Source organism: Xenopus tropicalis, chromosome 6, assembly GCF_000004195.4.
Source record: "Xenopus tropicalis strain Nigerian chromosome 6, UCB_Xtro_10.0, whole genome shotgun sequence".
NCBI classification, from domain to species: Eukaryota; Metazoa; Chordata; class Amphibia; order Anura; family Pipidae; genus Xenopus; species Xenopus tropicalis.
This window is the reverse complement of record NC_030682.2, coordinates 9,350,239-9,361,320: the sequence shown is the minus strand read 5'-3', so window position 1 is coordinate 9,361,320 and position 11,082 is coordinate 9,350,239. Positions and strand designations below refer to the sequence as shown.

Genomic DNA, 11,082 nt, shown 5'->3' with positions numbered 1-11,082 from the left:
CATTGTGGGAATGAGAGTCCTGCCTGATGTTCTGCTACATTGTTTCTGCAGTCAGACAAGCAGTGAAGTGAACATACATAAAATAATGTATATTAGAATGACTTTTTGCTGCTATGCCACCTTTTGACCAGCAGATGGCAGATGACGGGCACTTTCCCTTTGCTTCTCAGTCAATCTGCTCTTTGTAGGCTGTTCCTGGGCAGCTCTGCTGATTATTGGGCCTATCCCAGTTCTGTGAGTGACTTCAACTAAAAACTGTGTTTCTTTCGAGTGTGAAACTTGGGATAAAATATTTATTCCTGCCTGTATATAGCAAGGCAAGGAGACGGGGGCTGCCCAATGTGCACTCAGCAGCTGCAGTTCAGTTATAACCCCCCAATGGTGGGAATCACAGTTCAACGACAGCTGAAGAGCCGCAGGGAACTATAAATACCCCCCACCCTGTTACAGCCCCGCTGGGTTTGACACCTCATCCCCTTACAAACAAAACACAGAGAGCCACGTCCTGCGCTGCCAATTAGCAATGGAATGTGATGCCCCCTGCAGGCCGCACCGGTTTCTATGCAGCACCCATTTCCATTCATTCACTGCACTTTATACACTGGAAACTCATTGAGGGCTGAACCATATACCGTGGCAGCACCCATGGCATTTTGGGACTTTTTTTTCTGCTCTACCCCTTAAATATTTCTCACCTTTGGGGGCAATTTATAGTGCGAATGGCCATAAACCCTACACGTGCTACTTATGCAAGTGACCCAGCCAATCCCAGGGAAAGGCTTTTATACTGGGGCAGAGAGTATATCTGTAGGAATGCCCCCATTAATAATTTCATTGGCAGATTCCCCCCCCCCCAGGGAGTAAGAACAGCCTTTCCACTACTGCAGGGGGTATAGCACCGGCACCCAATATCCTTCCACTGTATAAGGAGCCATCACTTTCCCTGGTCTGAGGCCTGTCAGAGGGGTGAGGGAGCCATGGTCACAGCTGCCGGGGCCCCCAGGTATAGCGCAGACCCCCAGGAATAGCACAGGCCCCCCAGGAATAGCACAGGCCCCCCAGGAATAGCACAGGCCCCCCAGGAATAGCACAGGCCCCCCAGGAATAGCACAGGCCCCCCAGGAATAGCACAGCCCCCCCAGGAATAGCAAAGGCCCCCCAGGGATAGCACAGGCCCCCCAGGAATAGCACAGGCCCCCCAGGAATAGCACAGGCCCCCCAGGAATAGCACAGGCCCCCCAGGAATAGCACAGGCCCCCCAGGAATAGCACAGGCCCCCCAGGAATAGCACAGGCCCCCCAGGGATAGCACAGGCCCCCCAGGAATAGCACAGCCCCCCCAGGAATAGCAAAGGCCCCCCAGGGATAGCACAGGCCCCCCAGGAATAGCACAGCCCCCCCAGGAATAGCACAGGCCCCCCAGGAATAGCACAGGCCCCCAGGAATAGCACAGACCCCCCAGGAATAGCATGGAACCCCAGGACCAACCTGTATCCAATCAGAGCATTAGAATGATCCCAGGGCTAGACCAACCTGTATCCAATCAGAGCATTAGAATGATCCCAGGGCTAGTCCAACCTGTATCCAATCAGAGCATTAGAATGATCCCAGGGCTAGACCAACCTGTATCCAATCAGAGCATTAGAATGATCCCAGGGCTAGACCAACCTGTATCCAATCAGAGCATTAGAATGATCCCAGGGCTAGTCCAACCTGTATCCAATCAGAACATTAGAATGATCACAGGGCTAGTCCAACCTGTATCCAATCAGAGCTTTAGAATGATCCCAGGGCTAGACCAACCTGTATCCAATCAGAGCATTAGAATGATCCCAGGGCTAGTCCAACCTGTATCCAATCAGAGCATTAGAATGATCCCAGGGCTAGACCAACCTGTATCCAATCAGAGCATTAGAATGATCACAGGGCTAGACCAACCTGTATCCAATCAGAGCATTAGAATGATCACAGGGCTAGACCAACCTGTATCCAATCAGAGCATTAGAATGATCCCAGGGCTAGACCAACCTGTATCCAATCAGAGCATTAGAATGATCCCAGGGCTAGACCAACCTGTATCCAATCAGAGCATTAGAATGATCCCAGGGCTAGACCAACCTGTATCCAATCAGAGCGTTAGAATGATTACAGGGCTAGACCAACCTGTATCCAATCAGAGCATTAGAATGATCACAGGGCTAGACCAACCTGTATCCAATCAGAGCATTAGAATGATCTCAGGGCTAGACCAACCTGTACCCAATCAGAGCATTAGAATGATCCCAGGGCTAGACCAACCTGTATCCAATCAGAGCATTAGAATGATCCCAGGGCTAGACCAACCTGTATCCAATCAGAGCATTAGAATGATCCCAGGGCTAGACCAACCTGTATCCAATCAGAGCATTAGAATGATCACAGGGCTAGACCAACCTGTATCCAATCAGAGCATTAGAATGATCCCAGGGCTAGACCAACCTGTATCCAATCAGAGCATTAGAATGATCCCAGGGCTAGACCAACCTGTATCCAATCAGAGCGTTAGAATGATTACAGGGCTAGACCAACCTGTATCCAATCAGAGCATTAGAATGATCACAGGGCTAGACCAACCTGTATCCAATCAGAGCATTAGAATGATCACAAGGCTAGACAGACCTGTATCCAATCAGAGCATTAGAATGATCCCAGGGCTAGACCAACCTGTATCCAATCAGAGCATTAGAATGATCCCAGGGCTAGACCAACCTGTATCCAATCAGAGCATTAGAATGATCACAAGGCTAGACCAACCTGTATCCAATCAGAGCATTAGAATGATCACAGGGCTAGACCAACCTGTATCCAATCAGAGCATTAGAATGATCCCAGGGCTAGACCAACCTGTATCCAATCAGAGCGTTAGAATGATCCCAGGGCTAGACCAACCTGTATCCAATCAGAGCGTTAGAATGATTACAGGGCCGGAAGGGCCCCGCCCTGGGGTAGTTTGATTCATGGCAAGAATTTTAAACTGCAGGGCCCTTACTGAGCTCCTATTTTTAGCCAGCAGCTGTACATACCGACGGCCATAGCCGGCATTAATTATAGCCCCCACATCACTGCCTCACTATCTGCCAGCGCTCTAACAGGACTCTAACTCCCAGCCGGATTAGCAGCACTCACACAATTGGTACAGAGAGTCCTGATACAGGAGCCCCGCCCCCTCTGCTATCTCTAAATGACACTGTTACACAGCAAATAATTCCCTCTGCCATTTAACCTTTTATTCTTCAACCAATAAATGTATTTGTAGCTGTAATATTGGTGTGTAGGCGCCATCTCAGTGCCTTGTGCCTGAGTCTGAGCTTTCAGCCAGCGCTACCCATTAGAACTGCTTTCAGCTAACCTATTGTTTCTCCTACTCCCATGTAACTGGAGGAGTCCCAAGCCGGACTTGGATTTCTTACTATTGAGTGCTATTCTGATACCTACTGGGAGCTGCTATCTTGCCCCCTTCCCATTGTTCTGCTGATCGGCTGCTGGGGGTGAGGGGGGGGGGATATCACTCCAACTTGCAGCGCAGCAGTAAAGTGTGCCTGAGTCTGAGCTTTCAGAAGGAGCCAGCGCTACACATTAGAACTGCTTTCAGCTAACCTATTGTTTCTCCTACTCCCGTGTAACTGGAGGAGTCCCAAGCCGGACTTGGATTTCTTACTATTGAGTGCTATTCTGATACCTACTGGGAGCTGCTATCTTGCTCCCTTCCCATTGTTCTGCTGATCGGCTGCTGGGGGTGAGGGGGGGGGGATATCACTCCAACTTGCAGCGCAAGGTGACAGTATGCCTATTTCTGTCAATGTGGCCATCATGGGCAGTTTTTGGCTCATTACATTGGTCCGAATGCTGTGAATCGTTTCCCTGGAAAAGCCGTCAGAGGCTTCTCTGTAACGAGGAGACAGAAAAAAAAGGTCCATGGGGGTGATGAGTCACGATCCGGCGCAAATTCCTGGTGCTTCTAGTCGGCCCGGGGCAGCTGTCCCACCAGGGAGCTCAATGTGTCAGAGAGTGATCGTCTTACAGGGGCTTTGTAATGGGGCTGTTCTATATAAAGACTCGCAGCTGAAGAGCAAAGTCAGCTGGATAAGCAGGAGGCTTCCAACAGGAAAAGAAATTCCTCCTTCCCTTCTGATTCATTCACTCTTTGCTGTAACTCCGACGCTGCCCGAGCTCTGAGGGCAAAGGAGAACCAAGCCATGGCCTTACCGACCCAGCAGGCTGATGAGTTGCGCCTCTACCAGCAAACTCTGCTCCAAGATGGACTCAAGGACATGCTGGACCACGACAACTTTATAGACTGTGTTCTAAAGATCCAGGGCAAGGAGTTTCCCTGCCACCGCCTGGTGCTGGCCGCCTGTAGCCCTTACTTCCGAGCCATGTTCCTTTCCAACCTGGAGGAGGGCAAGAAGAAGGAAATTGACCTAGAAGATGTCGATCCAGACGTGATGGGGAAGATCCTCCATTATATCTACACTTCTGAGATCGAGATCACAGAGAAGAACGTCCAGGACATATTCTCGGTGGCCAACATGTTCCAGATCCCCTCGATATTCACAGTGTGTGTGTCTTTCCTCCAGAAGAAGCTCTGCCTTAGCAACTGTCTGGCCATATTCCGCCTGGGCTTGCTGTTGGATTGTCCCCGTCTGGCCGTCTCCGCCAGGGACTTTGTATGCGACCGATTCCACCTGATTGCCAGAGACGAAGAGTTCTACGACCTTTCCCCCGATGAGCTGATTGCCGTTATCTCCAGCGACTCCCTCAACATTGAGAAGGAAGAAGAAGTCTTTGAGGTGGTCCTGAAATGGGCGTTGAAAGAGAAAGAAAAACGCGCCAAGGCGTTGCCCATCATCTTTGAGAGCATTCGCTTCCGCCTTATACCCCAAGACTATATAAAGAACAAGGTGGAGAAGCACGAGTTGGTCAAGTCCGACAAGGAACTCTTGAAGAAACTCCAGATGGTCAAAGACGCCCAAGAAGGAAAATTACCTGCGGCCGTAAAGAAAACCCCTTCAAAAGCGAGTGAGGGCAAAGATGGGGAAGGCGTAGTCAACGGGGACTTGGAGGAAGAGGAAGAAGCCCTTCCTGGAATTCTGAACGACACGCTCAGGTTCGGCATGTTTCTAAAGGATATGATATTCATGATCAGCGACACTGGGGCGGTGGCCTACGACCCAAGCGCTAACGAATGCTTCTTCGCCTCACTCTCCGCCCAGATCCCCAAAAACCACGTCAGCCTGGCCACTAAGGAGAACCAACTCTTTGTAGCTGGCGGCCTTTATTATAATGAGGAAAACAAGGACGACCCACTGAGCTCTTACTTCCTGCAGGTATGGTCTTTAGTCATTTGTGTTGATTGGGGGAGAGTATTGTGTATATATTTACCCCCCCCCAGTATAATCATGGGGTAGAGGGAAGGGGGGTCACTGCCTGCGCTTTGTCTCCTGGTGAAACAGTAATGTGGTTTCTACCAAATATAGGGTTACTATAAGTAGGGGTAAGTAGAAGAGGTATGTGCCTAGGTGCAACGGTTGAGGGAGGTGTAGGGACATACTGTACCTCTTTTCCCTATCCCTAGTTCCACCCCCCCCCCATTGCCTACAGCATTACCTCCCGCTTTGGGTGCTGGGCAGACTTCCCAGAGGCTATTATCCCCCCACTGCTACTATAGGCACCATCTCTCCCTACTATACCTGCTATCCCACAGTCCCAGTCCCTTCCCAGAGGCTATTATCCCCCCACTGCTACTATAGGCACCATCTCTCCCTACTATACCTGCTATCCCACAGCCCCAGTCCCTTCCCCAGAGGCTATTATCCCCCCACTGTTACTATAGGCACCATCTCTCCCTACTATACCTGCTATCCCACAGCCCCAGTCCCTTCCCCAGAGGCTATTATCCCCCCACTGTTACTATAGGCACCATCTCTCCCTACTATACCTGCTATCCCACAGCCCCAGTCCCTTCCCAGAGGCTATTATCCCCCCCACTGCTACTATAGGCACCATCTCTCCCTACTATACCTGCTATCCCACAGCCCCAGTCCCTTCCCAGAGGCTATTATCCCCCCACTGCTACTATAGGCACCATCTCTCCCTACTATACCTGCTATCCCACAGCCCCAGTCCCTTCCCAGAGGCTATTATCCCCCCACTGCTACTATAGGCACCATCTTTCCCTACTATACCTGCTATCCCACAGCCCCAGTCCCTTCCCAGAGGCTATTATCCCCCACTGCTACTATAGGCACCATCTCTCCCTACTATACCTGCTATCCCACAGCCCCAGTCCCTTCCCAGAGGCTATTATCCCCCCACTGCTACTATAGGCACCATCTCTCCTTACTATACCTGCTATCCCACAGCCCCAGTCCCTTCCCAGAGGCTATTATCCCCCCACTGCTACTATGGGCACCATCTCTCCCTACTATACCTGCTATCCCACAGCCCCAGTCCCTTCCCAGAGGCTATTATCCCCCACTGCTACTATAGGCACCATCTCTCCCTACTATACCTGCTATCCCACAGCCCCAGTCCCTTCCCAGAAGCTATTATCCCCCCCACTGCTACTATAGGCACCATCTCTCCCTACTATACCTGCTATCCCACAGCCCCAGTCCCTTCCCAGAGGCTATTATCCCCCCACTGCTACTATAGGCACCATCTCTCCCTACTATACCTGCTATCCCACAGCCCCAGTCCCTTCCCAGAGGCTATTATCCCCCCACTGCTACTATAGGCACCATCTCTCCCTACTATACCTGCTATCCCACAGCCCCAGTCCCTTCCCAGAGGCTATTATCCCCCCACTGCTACTATAGGCACCATCTCTCCCTACTATACCAGAACAGACTATACCTACTATACTAGACACCTAGTATCTAAAGAAGTGTTCCATTTTGCACCACCAATATCAGATAAATGATCAGAGAAGTGGGGAAAGGGGGAGTTTGTAAATTAGATGGGGGCCAACAGTGACCCTTTGCCATTAGACAGATTTAAATCATTGGTGCTATACAACGCCATACCCAGGTCTTGGAGAAGGGATAAAATTACTGATTAGCCCCCGAAGCCCACCGCCCAGTAATTTCACCCCCAGGCCAAGGAGCTAGAGGAACAGATCTGACTTATGAATGAAAGCAGCCATACACAGGCCTGACCATGTACCCTTTCTGCCAAGTTGGCCTAGGGACTGGGCTGCAGATTGTATGGCTACTTTCATGTTGTTCAGAGGGATTGTGCAAAGCTCCACCCAGTTCTTCTGGGAAACAAGTATGGAGCCCAATGCCAGAAATATGTCATTTCCTTGACAGTCCTTGAACAATCATTGGCCTTAGCCCCATGGCTCTTCTTGGGTTTCTTGCAACTCATTACTAATGCACTTCCACTGGGCTGCACTGATTCCACTATGTTGGCATTTTGTAGTTCGATCACCTGGATTCTGATTGGCTGGGAATGCCCCCTGTCCCCTCAGCACGGTGCCTGTTTGGTCTCGGGGAGTCGGACAATTCCATATACCTGATTGGTGGAAAGGAACTAAAAGAAGGAGAACAGACGCTGGACACTGTTCTATGCTACGACCGTCCGTGAGTATGAAATATCTTCTCAAATCAATGGAAGATACTGATATGATCCAGTAGTTGCTACTAGTAGCTGGCGAGAACTTGGTTCCTATGTATTGAACCAACTTCCCGTCATGTTATGTTTCCGACTTTCAGAATAATCTTTGCTTGTTCTTTGTAGGTCATTTAAATGGGGAGAGTCGGACCCGCTACCCTATCAAGTGTACGGTCACACCGTGGTGTCCCATGATAATCTGGTCTACGTTCTTGGAGGCAAAGGAAATGAAAAGTAAGTCAAGGAAAATCCCATAGAATTCAAGAATTCTAGAATTCAAGTCTACTTGGTGGAAAGAGTGTATGACCTTCATTACCCAACAGGCACTACTGATTCTATATGAAAAGTCCCTCTTGTATTTCCCCTACAGGAAATGTTTAAAAAGAGTTTGTGTCTACAACCCCAAGAAGTTTGAATGGAAGGACCTAGCACCAATGAAAACCGCTCGGTCGCTATTCGGAAGCACTGTCCACAAGGGAAAGATCTTAATCGCCGCCGGAGTTACAGACACGGGTTTAACCAACACCATCGAAGCGTATGATGTCAAGACCAATAAGTAAGTCAAAGCTTTTGAAAAAGCTACAATGGTACCTACAATTCTACAGACATTTATCTGTATTTATCCAAATGTTCTCAAGTTGCGTTGAAGACTTCCTCAACGGAGGTCTTCTCCATTACAAGCAGCACCACAGTCCCCCAAGCAGTCCTATAGAGAAGGTGCTAAAGAAACAATATATTATGACCAAAAGTGTGTGGACGCGACTGTTAAGGATATTGATATAAAGTTGATCCTCCCTTTGCTACTAAAACAGCCTTTATACCCTCTACTCTTCTGGGAAGGCTTCCACTAGGTTTTGGAACATTGTTGGTGGGATTTGCTCTTCTGGGAAGGCTTCCACTAGGTTTTGGAACATTGTTGGTGGGATTTGCTCTTCTGGGAAGGCTTCCACTAGGTTTTGGAACATTGTTGGTGGGATTTGCTCTTCTGGGAAGGCTTCCACTAGGTTTTGGAACATTGTTGGTGGGATGTGCTCTTCTGGTATGGCTTCCACTAGGTTTTGGAACATTGTTGGTGGGATGTGCTCTTCTGGGAAGGCTTCCACTAGGTTTTGGAACATTGTTGGTGGGATTTGCTCTTCTGGGAAGGTTTTCACTAGGTTTTGGAACATTGTTGGTGGGATTTGCTTCAAAAGGCCTGGCTCACACTTGAGGTATTCAGTTGGGCTGAGGTCAGGGCCAGTCAAGTTCTTCCACTACCAACTTAGCATCTCCCATAGGGTGCTGAAATACGAAAGAGCCTTCTCTAAACTAAAAGTAGGGAGCCCGGAAGTGTCAAGAACTTGATAGTGTATGACTTAATGGCACCCAGGTCTGCAATGGTGGGTTCATGGCCAATTCCAAGAGGTGTCTGATAGGGCATCTTAATATTAGAAGTGGAAAGTTTAACTATTAATATTGCAATCACATAATTCCTCAACAGATGAAGGACCAAACTTTGGCTTGAGCAGCTGATACCGAGGTTTCCTTTTTCTGCCCTAATGTTTCCAGCTGAATAGATTTCCCCTTATGGTATATTGTTTCTTTATTCCCCAGGTGGGAGGAGTTCACAGAGTTCCCCCAGGAACGTAGCTCCCTCAGCCTCGTCAGCATGAACGGGACCCTTTATGCTATTGGGGGATTTGCCACCACGGAGAACGAATCGGGGGAGTTTGTTCCGACAGAACTGAACGACATATGGAGGTAACACCGACCAGATCATTCTTATAAAGAGAACGTTGTTTGTAGGACAGCAGTGTCTTCAATAGGCTACCCACAAGTGGAGCAACAGAAGTAATATGGAGACTAGTAATTGTTTAGTTGTTCAAATTTGTTTCAATGCAGCCATTTTATTTCACTCTTGATGCCTATAGGTTCAACGAAGAGGAGAAGAAATGGGAAGGAATTCTTAGAGAGATTCGATATGCGTCTGGAGCGACCTTCGTTGCAGCGCGGCTCAATATCCTGCGACTAACGAAGATGTAACGACGCGCCAGGCAATGGAAGCTTAGGCCAAGGATATAGAGAACATGAACGAACTATGGGGCTTACTGATGGTGGGACATGTTGCTGGGTCAAAATATTCCTAAGGCCCCACCCCTGAGGAGCAAAAGGCATTCCTGCCTAACATTTTCCTGTGCTCTAGAAAGGCACAACCTCGGCCCAGGAGCTGACAATTCCTTACACAGTTTGTAGCTATCAACTCCCTGTCATTTCTACGTGTGCGGCCACAATGCCCAACAGTAGCCATCCTAGCCACAGAGGCAGTTCAAGCTGATATTATGGTACATATACCCACAGATTATATCATTGGTAGGGATGCACTGAATCCAGGATCAGGTTCAGCAGGATTTGGCCAAATCCAAGTGTCTGGCCGATTTGGGTTCAGTTCAGTATTCGGATGAATCTTTCACAAAGAATTTGTTGTTCGGTCAAACCCCAAAATAATGGATTTGGTGCATCCCTATTTGTAGGAAACCAAAGCCCCATCTCAACATATGCAACCATTCCTCACCTGAGGCAGCATTTTACCCCCAAAAAATCCTTACAACCCCAATCGGAGCTCTCCTAGACTGGTCTGAATCACACCCAGTTGCTAAATGATTTTCAAAAAATTGCCTGCAGTCCAGTAAACTGGTCTGGTACAATTCCAGCAATGAAAATGAGCAATTGGTTGCCATGGGTTACTGGACCAGGGCAGGTACCTAAATTCCCCGATACCTATCAAAGTAAGGATCTTCGGTTCCTTATCTATAGCTATACTAAAACTCCCAGAATTCCCAGCCAGCACGGACTTCCTGCAATAAAGGTCAGCCGCTAATGCTTTTAATTGGCTGTCGGGGCAACACCGGTATCCCCATAGGCCTCTGTTTGTACAGGAAACAATATATTTATGGTTGCACAAGGATTTTTATATTTGAATCTTCAAACTCAACGTACAAAATCAGTGCTAATTCTACTGAGATTTTTACATGATAAAGGAAAATAAAGATACAAAAATCTGCTTTCTGGGAGTATTATGGTCATTTCTCATGTCTCAGCCTCTGTGCTCTTGATAGGGAGAGGTGGGCCCTTAGCGGGGAGGCGGGGCGAGGCCGGAATGGTGGGCCCCACCTTCCCCAGTCCGACACTGCTGATTGGTTACAATGAACCCTATTCTACTGGAAACAATGTTCATCAGTAGGTGGGGGGGGGGTCTGGGATTACTTGGTTTTACCGCACCCAAGCTTGTTGAACCCCCAACTAAATGAGTAACATTTACAACACGTATTTCCCAACATTAAATTCCATAGCAATATATGATACAGTGGTCCCCATCAAAACAAAAAAAGGGGTGTTTGTTTTAATGATCCAACATGTTGGGTAACCTTTTCAGTTGATAACCCTGGGGCAG

General features: G+C 48.7%; 1 protein-coding gene across 2 annotated transcripts; it reads left to right on the top strand.

Annotated features, from left to right (window-relative positions):
* Positions 1–4,090: 4,090 nt before the first annotated feature.
* On the top strand, positions 4,091–10,702 carry klhl40 (kelch like family member 40). 2 transcript variants are annotated; one of them, NM_001015817.1, is made up of 7 exons: positions 4,193–5,365; positions 7,461–7,621; positions 7,779–7,886; positions 8,023–8,208; positions 9,246–9,392; positions 9,563–9,936; positions 10,148–10,702. In NM_001015817.1, the coding sequence occupies exons 1-6, from the start codon at positions 4,235–4,237 to the stop codon at positions 9,672–9,674; spliced, it is 1,845 nt and encodes a 614-aa protein (NP_001015817.1). In that variant the 5' UTR covers positions 4,193–4,234; the 3' UTR covers positions 9,675–9,936; positions 10,148–10,702. The 2 variants fall into 2 exon arrangements, with proteins under 2 accessions (XP_012820108.1, NP_001015817.1); XM_012964654.3 differs by having other exon boundaries at positions 4,091–5,365; positions 9,563–10,700.
* Positions 10,703–11,082: the final 380 nt, after the last annotated feature.

Excerpts from the sequence above, each read along its gene's own strand:
- klhl40 (NM_001015817.1), top strand. The coding sequence starts at position 4,235 with ATGGCCTTACCGACCCAGCAGGCTGATGAGTTGCGCCTCTACCAGCAA. Across the intron at positions 5,366-7,460 it reads TGAGCTCTTACTTCCTGCAG|TTCGATCACCTGGATTCTGA; the intron begins GTATGGTCTTTA and ends GGCATTTTGTAG. Across the intron at positions 7,887-8,022 it reads GGAGGCAAAGGAAATGAAAA|GAAATGTTTAAAAAGAGTTT; the intron begins GTAAGTCAAGGA and ends TTTCCCCTACAG.